This window comes from Antechinus flavipes, chromosome 1 (genome assembly GCF_016432865.1).
Source record: "Antechinus flavipes isolate AdamAnt ecotype Samford, QLD, Australia chromosome 1, AdamAnt_v2, whole genome shotgun sequence".
Taxonomy (NCBI): Eukaryota; Metazoa; Chordata; class Mammalia; order Dasyuromorphia; family Dasyuridae; genus Antechinus; species Antechinus flavipes.
In genome coordinates, this window is record NC_067398.1 from 648,126,678 (window position 1) to 648,153,760 (window position 27,083).

The following is a 27,083-nucleotide window of genomic DNA, read 5'->3' on the forward strand; positions in this document are numbered from 1 at the left end:
TGTTTCCATTTTAATTGTCTTAGGAAGATTCTTCCTCCTCATATTAAACTGCAGAGAGCACAATTCCATCAGGCTGGCCACATTGTTCGAATGCCAAATGTATGCTTGCCAAAAAGATTATTTTACGGAGAACTCATAGGGTAAGTGCTCACAAGAACACTTTCAAGGTCTCTCTTAAGAACTTTAGAACCAATTGTATGACATGGGAGACACTGGCACAGAATCACCCAGCACGGCATGCCCTCATCAGAGAAGGTACTGTACCCTATGAGCAAAGCAGAATGGGAATAGTTCAGAAGAAAGGCAAGAAGTGCAAAGAAACAGGTCTCCATAAAGTACCTATTTTCTTCTGCAGAGAGAAAAATCTCAGAAATTAAACTACATCTAGGAACAAAAATCATGTAAGTACAATGTGCACATTAAAATGAGTTTGATGAGGTTTGATTCATTAAGAAGGCTCATAAAAGATGACCACATAAACCTATGGCCTCCAACCAACTTGTCCCTTGTAACCATCAGAACCCCATCCTATCCATTGTTTTGGATAGGTAATAATGGCATTTTTGATTGAGAGTGCTTAAATATGCCATATTGTGAAAATGTGGTCAGGACTCTTGGGCTAAATAATCAATCAGAAATTGTTTATTAAGGGCCCACTATGTGCCAAGCACTGTACTAAAGCCCTGAGGCTACAAAAAAAAAAAAAAGGCAAAAGACAGTCCCTGCCCTCAGGAAGCTTACAATCTGTGGTAGTGTTTGTCCTCCTTTTTCTGAACAGGATTAAAATAACATCACAATGTAAGTGTCAAGTCACAGTGTGTCTGACTGTGACTGATCAAACCAATACGAGCTCGAAATGCTCTGCCACAGGTCAGATATAAATAGTCCCCATGCTCATTTGGGATAGACTCTCTAACTTTGCACTTCTTGCCTTTCTTCTGAACTATTCCCATTCTGCTTTGCTCATAGGGTACAGTACCTTCTCTGATGAAGGCATGCCGTGCTGGGTGATTCTGTGCCAGTGTCTCCCATGTCATACAATTGGTTCTAAAGTTCTTAAGAGAGACCTTGAAAGTGTTCTTGTGAGCACTTACCCTATGAGTTCTTCGTAAAATAATCTTTTTGGCAAGCATACATTTGGCATTCGAACAATGTGGCCAACCTGACGGAATTGTGCTCTCTATAGAAGAGTAGGAACACTTGGCAGTTTAATTTGAGGAAGAACCTCAGTGTCTGGTACCTTCTCCTGCCAGGTAATATTCAGAATCTTCCTAAGACAATTAAAATGGAAACAATTCAGTTTCCTGGCATGATGCTGGTATATTGGCGAAGTTGCAGAGGTATACAATGGCTCTGTAGACCTTCACTAATAATCAATCTAGTATCTCTTCTTTTCCACATTTGCCTTCAGAGCTTCCTAAACACTGAGTAAGCTCAGTAATATTAATCTCATTATCAATATGGACATTCCGGAAAGTAAACTGCCACGGTAACTGAACTTATCCACAGCATTCAAAACTTCTCCATTTATTGTAATTGATGGTTCCACAAATGGAGGTGGACTGATGGCTAATGAAGGACCAGTGTTTTCTTGGTGTTAATTATTGGGCCAAAATTAGCACAGACAGCAGAGAATGGATCCAAACTTTTTGCATCTCAGCTTTAAGGGATGCATTAAGCGCACAATCATCTGCAAACAAAAAATCATGCACACTCCTCCCGCTTTAGTTTTGGCTTGTAGCCTTTTCCAGTTCCAGCCTTTAAGAATTTACCATCAGTGCGGTAGCTAACTGATTCCATGTTTGTCCTTAATGAAAGTGTCTGACAATATGGCTAAAAACATCATGTTGAAAAGCATGGGAGCAAGCACACAGCCTTGTTTCACTCCATTGGTAACTAGGACTCGAGAGGTTGCCCGTGGTCCAGAACTTGGACATGATGTACTGCACTGATGAACTTCCCTGAGCAACCACACTGTGACAAAATGTTCCATAAGCCCTCATGCCACTCAGTATCAAAGGCCTTGGTTCGCCTCAGCCCTCCTAAACCCACACCGGCACTCAGGTATATGACCTTTTTCTAGGTGTAGGGTTAGCCTATTAAGGAGAATTCTGGCAGGAATCTTTCCAGAAATAACTAATAGAGAGATGCCCCTGTGTGATTGTCACAGGACAATTTATTCCCTTTACCTTTATAAAGGTAGACAATGAAAGCATCCTTGAATTCCTGAGGCATAACTTTCTCTTACCACATAATCTGAAAAGTGTCAGTCACTTTTTGTATGAGCAATGGACCCCCCACCTTGTAAATCTCAGCTGGAATAGAATCAGCATCTGGTGCTTTACCACACAAAAGTCTAATGGCATTCAAAACCTTTTTTTAAGTTGAAATTTCAGCAAGGGAATAATGGATTTCACAGTAAACAGTCGATAACTTCAGCATTGATTGATGAAGGTCTGCTGAGAACATGATGGAAGTATTCAGTTCATCTGTAGGCTCATGTCCTTATCAGTAATAGTGTGGTACCATCAGCATTGAGTACTGGAGAGATGCACCTCTTTGGCCCATAAATAGTCTTCATTAAAAAAAACTCTTTGGATTGTTACTATCGGCATAAAACTGAATTTCATTTGCCTTCTTACTGAGCCAAGAATGTTGCATCTCTTTTAACTTTAGATTCTTCTTTACTTTTGATGGAAGTGAGTGCTATCTTCTTAGAGAGGGATGAATTAACTTGTTGGTAAAGCCTATGAAGTTCTCATTTTTCATTTAGCAGCTTCTGAATTTCCCCATCATTTTCATCAAACCAGTCTTTTTTTTTATTTGAAAAAACAGAGTAAGAAAAAAAGAAAAATACAAAAGAGAATATTGTCATGTGCCTAGCAGAACATAAGAGAGAATTCAAAATATATAACAAATAATTACCAGATCAAGGATGTGTGTGTGTGTGTGTGTGTGTGTGTGTGTGTGTGTGTGTGTGTGTGTGTGTGTGTTTTCTTCCTTGTAAATTGTTCTTTGGCTCTTGGCTTTTTTTTTTTTTTTACTTTAATTTATTTACTTTATTCTTTTTTTTCCCTTTCATTCCCTCCATCATTCCCAAGCAAGCTACATTTAAGAAAAGTCTATGTATACATATACAGATACATATTCATACACACACATAAACACATGTCTATCCTTGCTGCCTCTTTAAATTCTGCTCCATAACTTGACTTGCTATTATTTAATCTGTATCCATCCAAGGATCCCTCCCTTGTCTTTTTCACTCATCCTTTGCTTCCCCATCAGCTCATCCTTCTCCCCTTATTTCTTTATAGATTTTGGAGGGTGCTATATCCTTCATGGTATATATGATGAGTTGCTGCCTATTGAACTCATTCCCAGTGTTAATAGGTTTTTAGAACTGCAAGCCCTCCTCACTAGTGCCTCTGTGTCTATTCTTCCTCAGCAACTCATTTGTCTAATATAATTGGTATTTTTACCTTAATTCTACCAATCTTTCTTATAAATTATCCTATTGTTGATGTGAATCTTATATGAATATGTATGTGTGTATAATATGGTAAAATATTAAAAAAATTAATTTGTCCATGTTTAAATAGTTTGCCCTTGTTCAGTTTCTTAAAATTGCTCATTGATATTGGCTCTTATATGTTAAATTTTCTATTAAGTTTGGGTTTGGTTGATAGAAAGTCTGGAAAATCTGTAAGTTTTTGAATGTCTGGTTTTTTTCTCCATTGAAAATTAATATTCAAAATTTGTCTTTTTGATTTGGAGGTTTTGAAATTTGGCAATAATATTCCTGTATGTCTTCTATAAAGGATCTCTGAGGTGGTGAGCAGAGAATTTTTTCTATTTCTACTTTCTCCCCATGTTCTATCATTCCAGGATAATTTTCTAGAATTATTTTCTGCATTATTGTGTCAAGGTTTTCTTTTTGGTCACAACTTTCTGGCAGTCCAATTCTTATATTTTCTCTTCTTGATCTTTTTTCCAGATCTATTGTTTTTCTTATGAGATGTTTCATATTCTGTTCTATTTCCTCATTCTATAATCTGTTTTGTTATTGGTCTCTCATAGCTTCACTGGCTTCCCCTTGCCCAATTCTAATTTTAAAAGAATTATTTTCATCTTTGAGACTGTTCTTTTTCTAGTTGATTAGCTTTGTTTTTCATAAGCTTCTTGTTTTTCCTGGATAGTTTTAATTTTTTTCTTTAGTTTTTCCTCAGTGTCTCTCATTTTTTAATTCTTTTTTGAGTTCTTCTATAAATTCTCTCTGGGCAGGAGCCATTTCATGTTACTCTTTAGGGTAGAAGTTTTTTTTCTTTTTTTTTTTTTAACTAAAATATCCTCCCCTGAAGATTTTTTAATAAGAGATATTAGTGTAAGCATCTCTAATCATGGGGTGGGGGTGGATAATTCCTCAAGCTTCCCTTTATCTCTGCCCTTTGACCAGGAACCCCAAACCAAGAGCTCCACCCTCCTACAAGTGCCCACAGCTACCAGTGTACTTGCCCCACTGGTTCCTGCGTGCCCAGGGCCATGTCTCTGCAGGCACAGCTGGACTCAGTGTTCCCAGTTAGTCAAGGTTTGCTCAGTCCTTCCCTCACTCAAACTCCTACTCTACAAACAATCTGGGAGGTGAAAGTTTCTGTGATTCCTGCTGAGGCTTCAGCTATACTCACAAGCCTGAGGAGTCCCCACTTGATGTTTCTGTGGAGCTAGCCCAGAGGTATCTGCATTTCAGACAGGTTAATCTCTAAACCTGGGCCTTTCTTCAGATTTTCTCACGTTGTATTGGAAGGACCTCAGTATGCCCCAAGTCTTCTTGATTTTTCAGGAATATGAAAGTGTTCTGAAGTGCAAATTTGTTCTATTTGTGGGGGAAATTGGGAGAGCTTGAAATTTGTCAACCTACTTAACCATCTTCCTAAAATCCTCTCCTCAAACCAGTCTTGATGTGTGAGAGTGTTCTGACCCAGATGAGCTCATGTGATCTTGTACACCAAAAATCTGGAAGCTACCCACTCCTTTTCTGCTCCATTGTTGCCAACTAGGTGTGGGTTCAGCTTACTCTCCAAATTGGCCACAAACTGCTCCCTCTCAGAGAAGCACTCTAATCTGTTGACATGAATTCTTCTAGTAGTCTTTTTGCCTTGGGGCCACCTCTTTGGCTGAATGTGAATATTCAGCTTGGAGAGGATAAGTCTGTGATCAGTCTAGCACGCTGCACCCCACATTGCCTTGGTCACTCTCACATCCTTTTTTCCTTCCAATCACATAGTCTATTAAATGCCATTGATTGCTGTGAGGATGCATCCATAAGGTTTTATTGCCTTTGTGTTGTTGATGAGGAGGTCGCGAGATGCCCAAGTTCAGCAGTAAATGACCATTGCTGTTGCTGTTTCCAACTCCATTCCTCCCAAGGACCCCTGCCACATCTGCTAGTCTGAGCCCACTCTAGCATTAAAGTCGCCCAGAATTAGGAGCTTGTCCTCCTTTGGCACACTGATGATAAGGGTCTCCGAGTCTCCTTAAGATTTTTCTCTGACCTCATCAGGGTTCGTCCTGGTGGGAGCGTGGGCCTTGATGATGGTGATATGGGTTGTCTTGGAAGGGGCCATTGCTCCTTTGGGAAGGTGTGAGCTTGTTTACTGGATTAGTTTTAATTGCGCTCCCTTTCACTGCAGCCACTACTTCAATAAGGAGGCCTTCCTTGCCAGCCTTGTTTCCCCAGGGCCACTGTTTGGATGTGGTAACCCTGTGTTCTCTCCCAACAAGAGCTGTTCTTCTTTCAGGTGGACAGATTTTGTGTTGTCTGTAAGTGTGCGTGCTTTCCGTGTTCCGCTGGTGAGAGCAATCAGCTGTCGAGGAGTTTGTGTTCATTCTGTAGTGCGGGATCCCCGAGGTGGTCAGGCCAGGCTTGGGGAAGCACACGGTTTTTAGGACACTTTTCTAGCCCCTTCTTCACATCAGGGAGTCCTTAAAGGCTGCTCAGACACCTGGGGCTGCTGAATCCCAGGCTGCTTCCAGAGAGAAGGCAGCCCTATGGCCTGGGCATAAATGGCAAAACTCCATGAGGATGCTTTTGCCACGTACATTGGATCTGAGTGAGGCTGAGGTGCTCAGTGTCAGCCTCGCTCTTCCAGAGCCACCACTGTGGCAGGACAGAGTCAGGATGGCTGGAGAGGATGACCTTGGGGTCTCGGACATTCCACCACGCTCCCTGTGCCCACAGCACCGGCTTCACTGGCCTTCAAGGCCGTGGGAACAAACTGTTCTCACCCTCGAGTTCTACTAGGGGAAGTCACCCCCTCACCCATCACAGGGTTTGAGACCCCCTCGGTTACCCTCCCCTAGTGTAGCCCATCTGCCGAACGGTTTACCGGAGTGTGGCCGCTGTGCGTGCAGCAGCTTCTTGGACTCCCACAGGAGAGTTAGGGGGATCAAGTGGACACTGAGGGGGAAAGCAGCCCTGTAAGGGGCTTGGCAGCCTTCGCCCCAGAGGGACTAGTCTTTCCAGAACACACTCTATGCCTCACAATCCAATGGGGAAGACAATATGCAAACAAAAATATATAGAGACCAAGCTGTGTGTAGGATAAATAAAAAGTTATTAACAAAGTGAAGGCCCCAGAATTAAGAATTAAGGTTGGAACAACCAGGAGACTATTGGCAGCAGTAAATTGAAAAGTATCATGTCAATGAGTATAGTATAAGAAGATTGGAAAGGTAGGAGGAGACATGATGTTGAAGAGTTTTTAATGCCAACAGAACTTTTAAAATTTGATTCTGGAGGCAATAGTGAGGTTCCTACAGCTTATTTAATTAGAATAGTAACAGTGAATGGTTCAAGCTTTGCTTGAGGAAGTTAACTTTAGTGGCTGAATGGAGAGTGGATTAGAGTGCAGAGAGATTTGAGACTAGCAAACTGAGTCAAAGCTAAGAGGTATAATTAACAGACAGATGCAGAGCAGGATGAAAGGAAGTTAAAAGATAAAACAGGAAGAATGGTCTGTCTTCCGATGGAGAGTAGACTCAACAGATGTTTCGGGATACCAATGTACCCAACCACATAAGCCCAGGAGACCTTAATCACTTCCCTGTGACCTGAAGCTAGTCACATTCTAGTTCATCTTTGTTATATCTTTCTGGGTATGTTTGGCTTTAAAAAGACCTAAGGGAGACATGATTACTCTTTGGTTATTTGAAGAACTCTCATGGAATAGGAATTGGATTTATTCTATTTGATCTAGAGAAGGAGGATCATTCATATTGGGAGGAAGTTAGTCAAATTTAGATGTGATATTAAGATAAGCTTCCTAATAATTAGACAGAGGGAAAAAGGTAGAATGGGCTGTATGGTTTTTCTTTCAAAAAAGAGGTTAGATGACTTCTTGTTTCTATAGTAGAGATGACATTTTGAGTGTAGGTTGGCCAAACAGCTACTGAAGGCCATTCAACTCTGAAATCCTATGCTTCTGTGATACTTCTTGTCTCCTTACAAGGGAGACTGCCCAGCCTTATAGAAGCTCCTTTTAGTGACCTAAAATGTGAAATCATGATGTACCTAGAAAGAGAATTTTGTAATATCAGAAAAGCTGACTTGCAACCATTGCTCTAGTGACTGAGATCCTATACCAGACCGTTTCCTTTTACTTAATCACACTAGGGCCAAGCGATATAAGAAACATCAGTGATTATCATAGTATGAACCTTTGCTCAGAATCTATATCCTGGAAAAGGATTTTAAATAGTTTCAATGAGTATTAAATGGCTACATTGCAGTACATCTACAGGAATCACCATTTGCAAATTGATAGAAGAGGGAATTCAGGGAAAAAACCTTGATTCAGGATTTTAACAGTGGAGATAATTAAGCATATACATATATAACATAAAAGCATAAAGTTATAACATTTACTAAGTAAATTGGAGGTGAGAAAGCAGTGGAATTATTGTTTTTAAACTCACTTTCCTACTAAAAGCTATGAGACTTGTTAACCATCTTCAGACACAGATGTTTCAATTTTCATGAGTCAGGAAACAGATGTTTTCTGTATTTGTGAAGTTCCTATCTGCCAATTTATGCATGGACCAGTATATGTAAAGATGGATTGATTTTTTTAATGTGGGCTAAAGTACAATTTAAGATTTTTCTAGGTAATTTCTCTTATTCTGTTTTTGCTTTATGTGCCTTAATACAATTATTTCTTTTGAAGCTGAAAGTTATCTATAATTTTTAAATCTCAGATTTGGAAGGGTCCTTAGAACAGATACAGTCTAACCACTCATCCAAGTAGTAATATCTTAAGGTATGTGCACAGCATTTTTATAATGGACTTGATGGAGGCATAGATGACATACATAGCAGAGCTAAATTGTTGATATCATGTTGTGAAATTCTTCATCCAGTTTAAATAACATAATTTCCAGCATTCAACAGCTCCAGCTCACTCTTTCTATATACACTTTACTTTGGTTTTGCCCTTTTTGAAATATAGCAACCAGGGTTGGACATAGTATTCTAGATATGTTCTGACAGGGAGGAGAATAACAGAACTGCCACCTCTCTTATTGGGAGAATGAGGGAAGGCAGGAGAGGAGATAGGAGAAAATGGACATTACACTCTATTAATGTCACCTAAGATTCTGTTAGCTTTTTTGACTGCCAAGTAACACTGCTGATTCATAGTGATCTTGCAGGCTACTAAAGAGGTGGGTCAAACATGGGGAGCACCACTATCCCCCCTTCCTGGCAGGGGGAATTGATAAGTATTAGATAAAACAGGAGCAGAGAGGTTGGTCCACTTTGGTATGTAATAGAGTTTGTTACAGGAATGAATATTTGAAATAAGCCTATGGAAAGTTCCAGATGGCCCTCAAAGGCCAGGATCAAAAATTTATACTACATTTAGTAAACAGTAGGGAAGCCATGACAATTTTTAAGTGGAGGAGTATCACGATCAAGGATTTTATTTTAAGACCACAATGTACAGGATGGTTTGAAGTATATAGATATTGAAAACCGGAAAAGTCTTAAGAGTTCTATTAAGTTAATTACCCAACCTGATGACTAAAGTGATAATGATACTATTGCTAGAAATAAGGACAGGACATGTTTGGAGGAAAGATGATATCCTCAATCATATCAGATTGCACATAGCAAAACAATTTTTAGAAATTATTTATTATAGGATTTATACCATACATCTAAGGCTAGTTCAGCATCTGGCATAATGTTAATGTTTATATCTAGCTATATAAGAACAATAGAAACATTTTCATTAAATACTGAAAATGAAGAGGTAAAAGTATGGTTATTTGTAAATAATATGATAGTGTAACAAGGACATCCAGTTATCACAACCAAAAGATTAATAAAAACAAATGAATGCAACAAGATCATAGTATATAAGTATATTAACCCAAAAAGCTATTTTCATTCTCATTGCAGCAAAAATCTAGAAAATGTCATAAAAGATATTTAAAACCATCAATATTTGAGAATTAACATGCAAAGAAACTCACATAACCTGTATATGGATAACTATTTAAAAACTATAATCATTGATAAAAGAATACCTAAATAGAGAGACTTTCAGTCTATGGACAGGTCAGAATAATATAGCAAAATAGCAATAACTCCCCAAGCTTATTTATACATTCAATACAACATGAGCCAAAAAGGTTAAGTTCTTTATAGAATCAAAGAAAATCATAATGAAAATTTATATAGAAAGACTAACATGCAAAAACATCAAAAGAAATGTGGAAAACAAAAAAGCTTATGAAGGTAGTCTTATCCTCCTGTGCTTTAAAATCGTCAACAAGATTGTGCACCTGTTCAGTATATCAAGGACTTGTGACTCCAGAAGTTCCTTCCACAGAAGGAACTTATAATTTAGTTATAGAGAATTAATTGGGATTATATAACTTAATTGCATAGGTAGTGATTGCATCACTATACTTTACTTTTATCCCTGGTATAATCTTTCATGGACTAGAATGAGAAAGTACAGGCATCTAAATCTCAATTAGAGACATGTCTTCACTTACTCTCTTTTATCACAGGGCCCAACATGAAGTTCTCTTGTTTGACATTTAAAGCTTTTCATAAACTGGTACTTTTTTAGTCTTGAACTTGACTCCCTTTCACACACTCATTGGCCCCTTACTATTTCTTGCATACACTATTCCATCTCCTCTGTCCATGCCATTGCACTGACTATCAGACCTGGAACACTCTTCTGGAATACTTAACTTCTCTGTTAGTTTCTCTGGTGTCCCTCAAGACTCACTTCAAATCCTACTTTCTGATCCATTTTTCCTAACCCTAGGACCTTCCTCTCTGAATTTGCCTTCTACTTACTCTGTATGTACATATGTGCATGTGCATGCACCAATCACATACCAATCAAATTTGTAGAGATAATTAAATACAATGTATCCTACTATTGATGAGATTATGGAGAAACAGGCATGTATATTCATTAATAGTAGAATTCCAAACTTGTAGAATCTTTGGAGAGTGTCATAAAAGTTACAAAAATAATCATATTATTTGGCCCAGTAATTCCATTTCTGGAATTGTAAAGTATTATAAAAAACAAATGCCCTCCAAAAGGTTTTCATTGCTACAAAAACCTGAAAACAAATTAAATGTCCAATAGAGGAATGGTTAAATTAGTTGCAGTACATAATGTAATGGGATACTATAATGTAATTAAGATCAAAGGAATATAAAGAAATCTAGATTATGAAATAGGGAAAAGCAGTTTTAATATATAACTACAACCATATAAGAAGTAAATGAGAATAAAGAATCCTTTGAATACTTAGAATGACTTCTCATTTAAAAATTTAATTCATTACTAATCCATAATAATATTTGGAGATATTGCAGGTTTGGTTCTAGACCACTGCAATAAAGTGAATATCACAATAAAGCAAGTCACAAATTTTTTATTTTCTGGTGCATTTAAAAAATGTTTACATTTTACTGTAATCTATTAAGTGTGCAATAGTATTATGTTAAAAAAACATACATGCCCTTAATTTAACAATATTTTATTGTTAAAAAAAAAAATGCTAACCATAATCTGAGCCTTAAACAAAATATAATCTTTTTACTGGTGAAGGGTCTTATATCATTATTGATGATTGCTGACTGATCAGGTGGTGGTAGCTGAATATTGGAGTGGCTGTGACAATTTCTTAAATAATACAGTAATAAAGGTTATCACATAGATTGACTATTCCTTTTACTTGAACACTTAAGAGACTATTGTAGGGTTATTAATTGGCCTAATTTTAATATTGTTGTGCCCCAGGGAGTAGGGAGACCAGAAGAGAGGGGAAGAGTCAAGAGAACATAATGTATCAGTTAAGTTGGCAATCTTTAAATGGACATGATTCATGGCACCCCAAAACAATTATAGTGGTAATATCAAAGGTCACTGATCATAGATCACTGTAATAAATATAATAATAATGAAAAAGTTTGAAATATTGTGAGAATTACCAAAATGTGATGGAGGCACAATGTGAACACATGCTGTTGAAAAAATAATTCTGATAGACTTGCTCAATGCAGAGTTGCCACAATCCTTCAACTTAAAAAAAATACAAAATCTTCAAAGCACAAATAAAGCAAAGTGCAATAAAGTGACATATGCCTTATAACATTAATTTTATAAATCATTTTAAAAAGAATTAAAGAAAGCAAAGTCCCTAGTTCAGCCTTTTTTCTCCATTACTCTCAGGTAGATACCCTTTTTATTCATCATGCAGAGGCTATTTCCAACAGCACTATTGTCTGTGATTAACAGGAATCTGTTAGGATTCTTACAAGATGCTAAGTAAGTGGAATTGATGAGATAATGATTCTCTAATTTATATGTACGTAGTGCTTACTATAATTCCACAAAATTCACACCTTTGAGAGAGAATATATAAGGAGGAGCTCTCAGGGCCAAAGAACAGAAGCCCACTAGAAGGTCTGGGAGGAGGAGACAGATTCATTCCATCTTCCACCTTTGTGCTGGTAGAAACCTTTGGAGTCCAGGAGATTCAGAAGCCAGAGCTCAAGTTCTCAGAACCAAGACAACAAAAAGCCTCTAAGAAAGCTATCCGAGCCCAGGAAAAGAGACAAGACTTAAAAGGAGACAATCAAGGATTTGGACTTTAATACCTGGCTTAATTTGGGGTGATTACTCCTAACTGAAACTAAGGTGGCTTCCAGAAGCCCCCCAAGAAACCTGCTGCCATAGAAAAATATATTTTAGAGAAGAACACTACAGGAATCCTACTTCTTTACCTCTTTTGAGAGCCAAAGTATTAATAATCTATTCACTATGATTTTTCATTCCTCCTATGTTTTTTTTGCAGAATGATTTAGAAAGTGTTAACCATATCTTTAATATTACGAAGTTTAAAATGTCTTTTAAAAGACCTAAGAATTACCCATAATATCTTGAATTGCTTATTCAGTCTTCAGCAGAACACCCTTCAGAAGGATCCTTCAATATGAAATTATCTGTGCTCATCTCAAACATGAAACATTATGAACACTACATCCATAGATCATTCCAGAGTTAGTCAATGGAATTTATCCAGGTAGAGCTGTTAAATTTTAATTTAGTATATTTACTCTACTTGTCCTTGGAGCAGAATTAAAAGCAGTGGGCAGTGGCAATTTCATGCCAGAAATCAGGATTTCATCATCATGTAGGAAAAACTTTCAGATTGTCCAAAAAAATCCTTAGATCATAGTTTTACAACTAGAGGGTACCACTTAAGCCATATCTCCCAGACCCTTCATTTTACCCAAGATCAAAAGAGTAGGACACAAAAGAAGTAGAATTTGAACCCAGGTTCTTTGACTCTGGAGCTATTTCACAGTACTATATGGCTACCCCAAAAAGTAATTAAATTCTGCCTCTCATGGAACAGAGTGGATGACAACTTGTCAGAAATTATCTGGGTGCTACATTTTACATTTTAGACAAATAGGAGTTTGCCCAGTTAGATTTAGTGAGGGAACAGGAGTCCATTTGGAAATTTGCTGAGAGAATACTAAATGTTAGGTCTGGTGTTTTGAAGTCTCCAGGGAGATGTAACTGTTTTCAAGTATTTGAAGAAAAGAGATTAGAGTTGCTTTAGCCCCCAAATTTGGATAAAATTAAGGGAAGTGGATGTATTTTTCTATTCACTATAATGGAAATTTTGCATATCAGTTAGAGTTGTCTAGAAATGAAGTGCATTACATCTAGAAATAGTGGGTTCCTCATCACTAGAAGTCAAGTGGAAACTGGGTGATCACGTGTCTAGGATGTTATAGAAGAGATTTCTGGTAGGTATTAGACTAGATGATAACATCGTCGTCATCATCACTCAAATTTATATCGCACTTAAATGATTTGCAAAGGACTCTACCTATGTTATTTTATTTGATCCTGACAGCAGTCCTATTATAAGCTGGTGCTATCTTATCCTCACTTGAGGAAACAGACTAAGAAAGGTCAAGTGGCCCATAGCTCGTGTCCTACAGGATTCACACTGGAGTCTTGGTGTATCTTCTGCAACCTGACACTAGAGTTTGCTGCCAACTCTGAGATGCTGAGAGGAAGGAGGAAGAGGAGGGGCTGGTGTGCCAGTAGAGGCATCCCTCCCATAAAGGACTAGATTAGACCCAGGTAGAGAGCCATTTTGTCCCTACCACTAAGGTCAGTAATCTAAAAACACAGAAACATCCTGACAACCTGGCCATGGATCAGAATGGCTTCCGTGCTCCACTCTGCATCGAGGGAGAGTTAGGCCAAAGTCATAGCTTCTTGGTAGCATTAGCATCTCCTGTAACACCTAGGAGATGTTTTTATATGCTGTCTCCCAGCCTTTTAAGGAAAAGATGTGACCCAAGTCCACAGAGCGCCATTCTGTGTGACAGGCAGTTTGGGGAAGCGTCTTGTTTTGGGTATTTGCCCGATGGGGGTAAAACTTCCTTTCTGGGAAGACAAAGCTCTCCTTTTGTTCTCATGCCCAGCTCTTAGCCTCAGTGCGGCCTCCTGGAGTTCATGTGTGAGGAAGCTACACAGAGCAAGGTCTGTTCTCCTCTAGGGTCAGAGGCCAGCGAGTTCAACTGCTTTCCACTCCCTCCAAGTTTGACGTCATGTACTTCTTAGCCCCCTCTCTGTTCTTGTGGCTGCTCTCCCTGATGGGCCAGTTCTTCCCCGGGATGTGGGCCTGTAAGAGAATGCCTGTATTCCTTTTTATCATGATGTCCCCTTGTACAGGCCGCAGAAGGAGCAGAAGGGCTGCAGCTGCAGCAGCCACTCCCCAACAAGCCTGTGCCCTTTACACCATCCATTCCTAGAGCCTCCATGAGAAAAGATGGTCACAGTGTCAGCCTCCCAAAAATAAGGGCTCATTTTTTAAATTTTTCTTCATAAGTGCTCTGTGGATTAACTCATCCTGCCAAGAAATGTCTGGCTTTCCATCAGGAGTCTGTCTTCCCCACAAAGTAATGAGTTCATCTCCTTTCAGAGAGAAAGTGCCAAACTGTGCCACCCATATGTTTCCCAGAAGGAAACCAGTATTTCACTCCGGCACCACTTTAGCTGGTTGTTGGGATTGAAAGGTCACCAGTGTGACAGCCCAGAGCCAAACTCATCCCTTGGGCTTCTCTTTGCCAGCCATTCTAGGGAAATCCAGTCCTGGCCCATCTTTGATGACTGAGATCTGAGCAGGCTGGCAGCAGTGCAAGTGTGCCTGGGGCTCTCCAGACCACTAGCTGCCCCTAAAAAGAATATTGAAAGAAAGCTTGGTGAGAAGACATAGATCATCTTCTGTCCTCATCCTCATGGTGGAACCCCATCCCCCAGGGTGAAGAACACAAAAGTGCTCATAGAAAGAGCAACTAAAGAAGACCAGAGTTTGAATCCCAGGTTACTAATGTTACAGCTTTGAGTCATACCTTCTCTGGGCCTTCATCTCCTGTCTGTCAAATGAAGGGGCAAGATGAGATCACTTCTAAATTCTATGGTCCTATGGATTCTGTATTTATAGAGTGGTCATCTATGTATGATCTGGCTCTAGTATATACCCAGAAGGAATCTTCACTGTAATACCCCTTATAAGGAGTCATCCAACTTCTGCTTAAAGTCTGCCAAGGAGGGAAAACCAACCACTTCTTAAGGCAATCTGTTCTACTCAGGGACACCTCTGATTGTTAGGAAGTTTTTCCTTATATCAGAATCAAATTTGTCTCTTTGCAACTTTCACCCATTTTTCTTGGTTCTATTTTCTCAGCAGAAGACTCCCCATGGGTTTCATTTGGAGACTGTGTGTGAATCTGTGAAAACTTATGGCTGGCTAGTTGGGAAAGGTTTTATTAAGAACATAGTCTAGAAGCTGACACTTCAAAGAGGAGAGACTACTTGATTTTTTTGGAGCATGAAGTAGAAGACAAGGGAAAAAGGAAGCCTAAGTGGAGGAAGAGTTGGAGCCCTTCAGTCTTCATTAGGTTAACAAATTCAACAGCCTCTGTAGATTAAATTAGTGGAGGAAGGAACTACTCTGAAAGACTAATTAAGAAACTAGTATGTAATAGTTTGGTAAAAGGTAATTAAAGTTTGAACTCAGGTAGCATCTTTCCATGGAAAGGAGGGAAAGAATCTCAGAAACAATATAATGGAAAATGTGACTGATTGGATATAGGGGATCCAGTGAAAGAGAGGTATCCAAAGTTGAAAGCTTTGATGTTTAGGAGAACAATGGAGCCATTAAGAGAGCTAGCACTGTCATTAGGAGGACCACATTCTAGGCTGTATTAACATATAGCCTTATAAGTATAGTCATAATGTGGTTCAAGTCCCACCTGATCAGTACAGATCAGTACAGCCAGAACCAGGTTAAAATATAATTGGAAACTGTTTAACGAAATAATTTAAAATACAATACAATATAGGTAATGTTAGTTTGGAGTTTTTTAAGTATACACAAGTTATCCATATGTTTGTAACACCACTATGATAGATCATACCGTCTAAGATCCAAAGGTACTAGAAAATAAAAAATTGGGGAGGGAGAAGGGATGTTAATGAGAAGAGGCATGATTACTTTCTTTAAGGATTTGAAGGGCTGTGATGGATAAAAAGTACTATAATCATAGAATCTTAGTTGGAATAAAATTCATTTGCCATCTAATCCAACCTTTACCTAAACAGGATTCCTCTCAATCACATATCTGTCAAGTGATCATACAGACTTCACTCAAAAACCTCTAATGCTCCCTTAAAGTAGTCCATTCCATTTTTTAAGGTAGTATCTAAGAATATTTGGAAGCTTTTTTTTACATGTGTGTGAAAATCTGCATATCTACAACTTCCACGCATTGTTCCTAGTTCATAGGACCACAGCTTAAAAATCAGATGGTCTTTAAGAATTTAAAAGACCCTCTCATTTTACAGATGAGGAATTGAGTCCCAAAGAGGTTAAATAATTTGCCCAAGATCATCCAAATTATAAGTAACAGAGTTGAGATTCAAACCCAAATTCTTCTAATCCCAAATCCAATATGCTTTCCATTATGCCATGTTACCTTTAGAATATTGGGCTGGATTGAATAAAATGAAATTTGATGTGAATAAATGTAAAACTGTAGCTTGGGTTTAAAAAAAAATCAACCTCATAGTGTAGCAGTATATTCAAAATAAATGTGGAAGTTTTAATGGACTACAAATTCATTATGAGTCAACAACTAAATATGGTCATGTGATCTTACTCTAGGATAAACACAGGGTATAAGACTAGAAAAGTTTAGTATCATCATACTGTCCCATGCAATGGTTGAATATTATTTAGAATTCTGTATTTAGATCTGGGCACTGCATTTTAGGAAGTTTTAAAAAGGCTATACCAGTTCACTTATCTTTCCATTGTCTGAATTTCTAGGATTCCCTGGGTAAAATCCCCAGTTCCCAGCTAAAATGGTCCAACTTGTCAAGGTCTTTTTGCATCCTGAATCTGTCAGATAGTGACCTAGCTATCCCTTTTAAGCTTTATGTTCTCCACAAATTTGGCATAAACTTGAAGCAGTGGTGAAAATTGTTAAAACTGCACAAAGCCAAACACTGATCTCTGAAGTACTTCTATCAAATTCCTTATAAATTGATGTGGAATCATTAATGACTGTTCTTTGGATCAGATCATTCAACTAAGTTCAAAATCCACTTTAATTATGCTATTTTCTAGCCTGCTTCTCATCATCTTATCCACAAGGATAACATGTCAAATCTATTAGTAAATTAGCTCTACAACATTCTCAGACAGACATACCAGTCAATTAACCCTTTTTCCAAAAAAGAAATGAGATTAGTCAGGCTTAACTTGATCTTGATTAAGCTAGTCTTTCTCTTTGCAATAACAACTTCCATTGCTAGATATTTACCAGCTATATCTTTGATAATACATTTGAGAATTTTGACAAGAATCAAAACTATGCTTGAATTAAGTTTGCAAATTCTAATCTCTTCCAATTTTAAAATATTGGGACCTTTGCCAGTCCTATAACACTTTTTCTATTCACTACAATCTTTCACAGATCACTGATACTAGTTCAACAATTATAACTACTTGTTCTTTCATTACCTTATGTTTTATTTATTTTGGGTTTGAATCTATCAAAGGCAAGTAGGTACTCTCTTACTAGCTGTACTTATATTCAAGTTGAGAGAAGTAAAAGATTTCTTGAATAATAAAACATAATTTATTGATTTATACAACAAACATTACAACTTTTATACTACCTATATATTACTACTAAAGTAATTTCCCATAAGTGCAGGTCTGTCACTCTTGTACTCACTCCAACTTTCTTTCTGGGATAAAAATAAACTCCTGTTTTGTTTTTAAAGGCCTTCATAATCTGGCCCCAAACTATCTGTTAGCACATACTTTTTTAGTCCTTAAGGAAAACTGTTTTGTCCACAAAGTGTATTTTTCTTCAAAATAATGATTAGTTATATGTGTATGTGTGCATGCAGTCTTCTTGAAGTTCTTCCAACTTCAAGAAACCCTATGTGGAACTATAGATAAATTAACTCCTCCATCTGCTGGGCCTCTCTGCAGGTCTTTGCTTGTTTTTTAATAATTAATTAAAACAACACTATTTTGTCTTGACATTGTTTCATTTTCAACCGTACTTTCCTTTGTGATTTGATGTCACTGATCTTATTTCATAGGGGCTTGAATGAACTTTGAATTGCTTGATTCTCCCACAGCAGTAGCCATTACAATATCTATAACAGTTGCTGAAGTGTGCTCTTTAAAAAGCACCTTTTACAAATTCCTTGTAGCAATACCATTCTTAATAACCACACTATTTAAAACACAACAAAAGAGAGCTATGAAACTCATGTATATGCCTTAAAGCCAGCATCCATCTAACAGAGAACTAACCAAAAGTGGAAAAATTAATGTACCTGGTTTCATATGGTCATCACACATTTTTAGCCTGCTCACAATCAGACATTTTCACTTCCCCTCTTTCCTGCCCTTTTGCCTTGCCCTACCCATTCACAGTAATTGGTAGTCTTACTTTCTTTGAGCTTCTCTTTTCCCTCATAGAATACAAAAAAATCCTTTTTGTTGTCCTTACCTCATTGACCTCAGCTCATTCTTAACTTTCTCTCTTGTCATTCTCCTTACAGGACATACCTGATAGTAAAATGCTATACTTTTTCAAGTAACCTGACTTTATTGTTAATATTCTAATTAACTCTGGATGATACTACTTTCAGATTTCAATTGAATGTAAATAATAGCTTTTTAACAGTTAAACCTATCCATATGGTAAAACATACTTTTAGTAAAAAACAAGGCTGCTTCAGCAGCAAAATGTTGCATACCTGTTAAATGTAGTCACTTGAGTTTTGTTTAGCTTCTTTGATATGAAATAATTCATCGAAGAAAAGAACATACTGGGAAACCATTGTGGTATAAAAAATCAGAGTACATCATTAAAACTTTAAAAAAAAAACAAAAAAACAAAAAAACACCACAACAGCTGACTGTTAGAATAGATTTTATCTGGAGAAAATTATTTCCCCTAAGGAGTAATCAGGCAGAGGCTGGATATTGTGAAGTATGTTGTTGAGAGGATTTCTGCTCAGGTACATAGTAGACTAAATAAATTCTGAAGTCTTTTTCATCTCTCTGTGATTCTGTGTTTGGGATAGAAAGATAGTTCAGTTTAGACATTAGATGGATTTAAGGAGCTGGTGGAACATCTAGCTTGATATATTCTTTATCCAAACTTGACTACCCACTTTATTCTCAGTATCAATGTTAATGGTCATCCTTCAATAAATGGTTATTAAGTACCTACTTTGTGAAAGTACTTACAATCTCAAGAAGCCTCACTTTGTAGCAATCAGTATGTGGTTGGAACAAACAGATGGAGACATTATATACACCTGAATTCAGGAACATACCTTGAGAGGTGTGACTAATGAAAGGACCTGTGACAAGATATGAAATTATTGGAACATTGGAAGTTAAATAGAGACTTTCCTTTAGTGAGTCTGACCTTGAGTCCTCCTTGGTTCTTGGCTAGTTTCTAGAGGAATAAATGCAAATGAAATCTAATGATAATTTCACCATTGGGGCCTAAGAATGATTTCAAAAGAACCTTGTGAAACGAGAAAATGACAGTAAATAATTTAGATTTTAATTAGAAGCTGTAATCAGAAAATAGGGCAAAAGATGAGGCAAGACTGGTCTTTAAGCAGGAGTCATATGGCAAGAAGAGACTGAGCAGGTAATACTACTGAACAAAGGTCAGTTTGAGGTAGTGAAAACAGTGGTAGATTTGGAATCAGAGGCCCCAGTTCACATCCTAGCTCAGCTACTTATTACTTTTATAATCTTGGCAAATTATTTAATTTCTCTGGGACTCAGTTTTAAAATGATGGAGTTGAACTAGATGATCTTCAAGTCCCTTCTAACTATAAAATCCTAAGAGCCTTTGAATGCTCATTCTACAAAATGGCTTTAGGACTGGGCATAAATGATACCCAGGGAATGGGAAGAAAACATCTAAACCCCTTGGCTCTATTACCAAGTACTTCCTTGCTTCCTGCTGCCTAAAGAGTTAAGAGGAAGACAACCCAGGTGATTCAGCAATAAGCAGCCTTATTTTTCTCTTCAAGAGGAGGTGGACTTTGAAGTTTGGGGAACTTATTAATTATGGGCTTATGGTCCAAATTGAAGAGTGGGAATCTTAGGTGAATTACAAAGATCATTTGGTACTGACGAGTTGTTTATGGTTATATAGTATAATGGAAAAAGCCTTAGACTTGAATTTATGAGACCTCTGACCTCATATGACCTTGAACAAGTGGCTTCACCTTTCCAAACAAATTAGATAACAATAATAACCTAAGCTAGAATATTAATTTCCATAATATTTCAAAGTTTACAAAGTACTTTCTTCATCACTACCCTTAAAAAAGAAAAAAAGCCAGATAGTATGCCATTATCCTATTTTATCCTATTTATCCTATTTATTTTGATATGATTGAAGTTCAGAGAAAAGAAAATGGCTGCCTGAAAGTCCCCTCAACTCATAAGTGTCAAGCACCTCCCCCCATCCTCATATCCTGACTCCAAGGCCATGCTTTATACTCTGAACCACTTTTAGCTGTAGGTAACTGCAGAAATCAACGTACATTGTTGTTAACATTATTATTAATTAGTTTTGCCTAAAATTAGAGTGGAAATGGCTGAAAGGTAAGTGATCTTTAGCCATATGAAATGCTTCTCTGGTCTTTGCACAAGAGGCCATGTCCCCTGTGTTCCTTAAGAAAGCTGCCACCCTAGGTTGCCCAGCAATGAAAAGCCAGTGTTTCATCCTTTAGTCTGCTTTGGTTTTGTAAGCCAATCAACACTCAAAGCTAATTTTATACTTGCCCTCTCTTTATTGGTTTCTTTTATTCTATAGCTTATTTTTTTTTCCTAGTGTCATTTTCTGTTTGCAGAGACCTTGTTTTCAGACCCTGTGATCAGGTCTGGACCAAACTGAGCTATTGGACATCTTGGGATTCTGCGGTCTCCCTCATCCTGGCCCAAAAGAATATGGAAGGCCTAGAGTCCAGACCAAATTTAACTCACTTTATTTTGTATCTACAATGGGCTAGGTTAAAGTAAAATGTCCCCTTGTCTCCTATTACCCTTTGGTAAAGGCATTTGGAGGATGGGGGATGAATCAAGGGAAGAAGTTGGAGACACTGAAACTCTTGCTGCCTAATTCCTCCTACACAATTGGGATCAATTCAGCAAGCATTTGCCAAACATCTATTATGTATATTGGCAATAAAAGGAATCGCTAAAAGATAAGTCTAGCCTTCAGTGTCTAACGACAGAGGCATTACATGGAACTAAGATGCAAAATAAAATAAGTGCACAGGCAAGGGCCACACATGTGGATTGTTAGTGCCTTAAGATAGGGATTTGCCATTTTTTAAGTTTATATTACTAACATAACTCTACATACATAGAGCTCTGTATATAATAAAAACTCAAAAAAATTTTGAAATGTCAAAATGATGTTTAAGAGAGAGCACTAATAGGTCATTCTTTCATCCCCCTGAAAAAAATATCCAGAATCATCATGGAGATCCAACAATGAGAAACTTCTATAATGGACTTTCTTTTTTGTTTCCCCCTATTTCAGCATTTCACGTCTGCCCAATATGATAGACCACGTGCAAGTGTGCACACACACAGATCCCTACCCACAATGCATTCCTCTATGTGTTATCACTGTGAGATTCAGCCCTCCATACACTCCCCTCACAGTATCTGCCTAGTCCTTTTCTCCTGAGACTAGAATTTAAATCCATTTCTACCAGATTCCCCTTGAAGTGAATCACATTCTTCTGTCTTCACCTTTTAGATAGTGCTAAACCAAGAGCCTTTTATAATGGACCCAAAAGACCCCTTTGGAAGAAAATGAAAGACTTCTTTCCCTAGGTAGCCACTAAGGTTACCAATTAGCCAGTATGACCACAATTTTATTATACAAATAGCTAATTGCTTCTTATAGTTATGTTATATTATAGGCTATTGGTGAGATGAGATGACCAAAGCAGTGATTTCTTCCTTGGCCAATCGATGCCACCCAGAACATTGACTTCATGACTCAGACAGCTTCTTCCAATTGCTTTGGGGGGGTTATTTTGTTGTTTTTGAAAGATTTTTATTTTGGGTTTTTTATTTTGTTTTTTTTGTTGTTGCTGTTGTTTTTGAAAGATGAAATAACAGGTGTCTGTAATATGGCCACTGACTCACTAGCTCTGAAAACAAGGTATCTTTTTTGTCATGGCTGTTTCATGGGGGAGAGAGAGAGAGAATGTGAGAGAGAGAGAGTGTGTGTGTGTGTGTGTGTTTGTACATGTACACGTTTTTGTTGTCTTCATCGTTTTGTTTGCTCCCCAGTGACTCAGCATATAAAAGAGCTGCTGGAAAGGAACACTAAGAAGAAATCCAAATTGAGAAAGAAACCCAAGCCCTATTTTGAAGAGCATGATGGTAGGGTCCATCCACCACCTCTTCTCTTAGCAGCTTCCTCTCTAGATCTCTAAAAAGCAAACCTGCTTTTCTCCAGTCTCTGTTTTGACCTCCTCTTCTTGTAATATTCTTGGGCTTGGGCACTAGCCTCTCCTTGCACAGTGGGCTCGAGAAAAGTAATAGGGGGAAGGGGTGCCAAAACCCTAACTTACTGGGAAAGGTCACAGTATTCCTATTTAGTTAAAGTACTCTAGGGGATAGCCTAAAGGAGTCTATGCCTCTCACTTATGCCTTTTTTTTTTAACTAAGCTTTTTTGAGGGATGGGGGGGATAAGAGAATTGGCATCATAGAGCCAGTTAATTAAATTTAAAAATTTAAACCAGAAATTGAATTTTTGAAGTTAATTTTTTTTCCCTCAGATTTCCCCCCCTGAATTTGGTGGGACTAGGAACTGACAATGGAGATAGACATTTTTAATATCTGGAGACTGTAAGCCCAGCCCTCTCTGGCTAACTGTGCCTCTAATGTCTTCTTATATCTTATTGCTCTAGGGTATTTTCATGCTAAAATCTCTGCTTTCTGTATGAGGATATATGGGTGGGAATGGGAGCAGGGCCACTCTTTTCATGCCAAAATGTTGGCCTAGATAGGTAAGTATGTGTCACTGGCTACTTCCTCAAGGATGCCCACAGCCAGCCACTGTAAATTGTCTTGATCAAGTCTTCTCTGTAAGTGAGATAGACTCATTTTTCTGGACTGTAGACCAATAGTAGCCTAATCCACAGCCTGGTCTGCTGGGGAATGACCAGGCTAAGAAACCCATGGAGTTACCTGTTGGAATCCTTACTAACTGCTAAGTAATTAGAGTTGATCTAATCTTACAAGAAGATGTTTTGGGCAGAACCTGAAACAAGGTACTAAGTAGAACTACCCATAATCCCTCTCTCTGGAAGGAGCATAAATAGGCCAATGGGCCAGTCGAAGAGGGGCTTGAGAGTGAAGACGCTACAAGTCGAGATTTCAGCGGAATGACATGAAGAGTTGGAGCTGGCCCCACGTTGGGCGCCAAATGTTAGAGTTCAAATGTTGGAGTTTGTTCTTCTCAGGGCACAGCCGGTTTAGAGGCTTAGAGCCCTTCGGATGTCTCCAAATCCAAAGGTTCTGTCCTTCAGCCTCTGCCTCTGCTTTCTTCTGCCTCCAACAGAGAGGGCTTCTGGCGTAGCTCCACTGAAATCCGTCAAAAGTGTTCTCTGCAGCAGAGTCGTTTCTCTCGAGTCTAGCGCGATCAGCCAGCCAAGAGGAAAAAATGTATTCTGGAATGGCTGTCTCGCCTTATATGTGAACCTTCGAGAGAATGGGATTATGGGTTTTCTCCCATAGTGCTCTCTGGCCCAAAGAGCTTTAAGGTGTGGTGTAGAAAGTGTACTTTGTGAAGCTAGCATACTTGTGGAGTCCAATGAGTAAAGGTGGGAACACAAGCCTTGTCTTGATTAGTTCTACTTAGTACCTTGTTTCAGGTTCTGGCCAAAACAATTTCTTGTAAGATTAGATCAACTCTAATTACTTAGCAGTTAGTAAGGATTCCAACAGTTACCCGTCCTTCTGAGCTCCCATTTACAAGGGAATATCTTCTCATAATACACTGCTTTTTTACTGCCCCTCAGATTTGGTCTTGTTGGGGCAGATGTACAGGAGTCCCTGACTTTCTTTCCAGATGCCTTGGCCTATTTATCTCTGCAGAGAAGATTTCTCCATAGATTGTCTTCCTACCTCTGTCAGACAGTAAAAACTCTGTCACAAGGTTCAGGAAAATGGAAAAAGTAGAGTACTTGGCCCCATTCCTTAGGATTAACAAGCCCACAGAAGCCATACTTGAGTCAGTAAAATATATGGGAAAAAATGCTAGTCATAAGAAGATGACTGAAAACTGGGACAAAGAGAGCTAAAACATTGATAGAATCAGGAAGGTTTCCAGAGGTCCCAACAGGATGGAGTGATGAACTGAATGGAATAAAATGGAATATTTCTTACCTTCTTTCCCTTGAAATTATTTTGTCTTTATTAATATTGAAATTCAATAGGGATAAATATAAAATTCACAGTTCACGAGATGGAGGAGGTGTAGCAATGCTCTTGCATTAAGATCCGGAAATCTTAGTGGAATGTAAGTTCACTATAAATTAGCATTGTGCCATGGCAGCCAAAAATGCTAACATGATCTGGACTGCATTCATTGAAATAGTGTCCAGAACAAAGCTATTCCATTCTTCTCTCCTTTGGTCAGACCATATCTGGATTTTTGTATCACATATTACAGAAGCTAATAAAAAACTGAGGTAGGTCCAGAAAAGGGCACCAGGACAGAGAGAGGACTGAACACGAAATTGTTTAAGGATCACTAAATGAACTGGAGATTTTTTTAGAAAAAGAGAAGAGTTAGAGAGGCAGGATAACTTATCTTCATATACTTGGCTGTAGAGGGCAGAGACAGGGCCAAAGAATAGATTGTAGAGCTGCAGATTTTTAGCTCCATAGAAAGAAAAACTTCCTAACAATTAGAGCTGTCTAAAAGTGCATGGGCTGCCTTGTATAGCAATTAGTTTCCCATCACTCAAAGTCTTTAAGGGAAGAATAAATGACCACTTGTCCAGGATTATTTTAATAGCTATATCTATTTTGGTATTGTTGGAATCATTAATTTAACAAGTAATTATTAAGCTCCCACTTACATGTCTTGTACTGTGCTAGGTGCTAGGAATTCAGAGAAAAACACTCAACAGACCCTGCCCTCAAGGAGCTTAAAGTTGTTGAGGAAGAACATAATATGCTTAGATAAATTATTTATGTTTATGTGTGTGTGTATTTACATACATACATACACACACACACACACACACACACACACACACAATAGACCTTTCCAGACTTATTCATTACTTTCCTTCACATACTCTACATTCCACCCTCACTAACCTTGTTACTGTTCTTCATGTACAACCTACTGTTTCCCCTCTTTAGCTTTTCCACAGGTTTCCTCATGCTTGCAATGCCCTTCCTCATCTGCACTTGTAGAATTCTGATTTTCTTCCAAAGCTCAGATCATATATGGCCTTTCATAATCCCCCCAGATGCTAGTACCCTCTTCCCTTGAAGTTACTTTGTCTTCATTTTATATGTGTTTTTAAATACTTAGGTATATAAAATTATTATAAAATGTACATTATAAATATTTATTATAAAATTAATTATGAACATAATTCTCTCACAGAAAAATGGAAGAACTATTTCATTTTTGTTTAGGCATTCCCAGTGCTAAAAAGTGCCTGGCACAGAGACACCTCATAAATGCTTGTTATCTGATTAGTTGATGAAGAGGGGAGCACTAGTAACTGAGACAGTCATATAGGAGGTAGTACTTGAGCTGAGCCCAGGAATTCTAACAAAGCTCCTGATTCCTCTTTCAACTCTTTTGTTGTAGTCTATGACTACTTTCTGGGACAAAGTGCTTTCTAATGTGCCATGTGAAAAGCCTGGTACTCCAAAGCATTACAGCTTCTCTAATAAGGAGAAGTGGGAATGCATCCTGAGAATTAGCCTTTATGAAATCCTACAGCATCTGGAAAGCCGCCAGTAGGAATGGAGATAGAGTCCCTCATTGATAGAGCCAGGAGAAATGTGCCTTGAAGGTGATCCCTGTGGAGTTGTATAAACACACAACCGGAAGGGCCATGATCCCAGAGTCTTTGTGGAACCCCACAGCAGCCTTTATACCACTGAGAGCTGTGTCCCTGCACTACAAGAGTGGGAGACATCTTTCTGCCCACTGACTTCCCACAGCCACTCTCAATAGGAATCCATGTAGACCGCTTCAACCTTCCTATGAAGAAGTCGTAAAGAAAGTCATAAGAAATCATAATAGCAGTGTGCATTATTTGTTAGTAAATACCAACATAGTGGAAAGAGGCCTAGGTTTAGGATCAGAAAACCTGGGTTTGAATTTTAATTCCATTACATAGTGCCTAAGACCTTGGACAAAGTATTTTCCCTCTCTAGGCCTCCATTTCCATCTCTATAAAACACAGGATCTGGATCAGATGATGTTCCAGTCCTTATCATAAGAAGCTCTGATTCACTGCCTCATGGAAAGAGGAAAGCAAGGGCAGAAGTTCTGAATCTCTCTAGCCTGACCCTGAAATGCTCTTGAAACCCTCCTCCCACCTCTTCCTTCCTCCTTCAGTCACCCTCTCCTCATGGAGTCCAGGACCTCAGAATTAGAAGGGAGCTCAGAAGTCATTTAACTAGGGCTTCTTAAACTTTTCCACTTGTGACTCCTTTTTGTCTGAAAAATTTTTACATAACCCCAGATTTATAGGCATATAAAAGAGGTTTACAAATCAAATATTTACTGATAAGAAGTCATAATCTCGAGATCCCGTATGGGGGCACAACCCACAATTTAAGAAGCTAGGATTTAATCCAGCTTATTTGAACAGATTTTAAAACTGACGGTCAG

General features: G+C 38.2%; 1 protein-coding gene across 2 annotated transcripts in view; it reads left to right on the forward strand.

Moving 5' to 3' along the window:
- Positions 1-27,083, forward strand: part of ARHGAP39 (Rho GTPase activating protein 39) — a 350,045-nt gene that overhangs the window by 302,858 nt on the left and 20,104 nt on the right. Inside the window, exon 8 of one of the 2 annotated variants that reach the window (XM_051971244.1) lies at positions 22,498-22,590. The exons of the other annotated variant lie outside the window; for it this stretch is intronic. Within the exon in view, the coding sequence (XP_051827204.1) occupies positions 22,498-22,590 (93 nt within the window). The remainder of the gene's footprint in view (positions 1-22,497; positions 22,591-27,083) is intronic. 2 annotated transcript variants of the gene reach the window in all.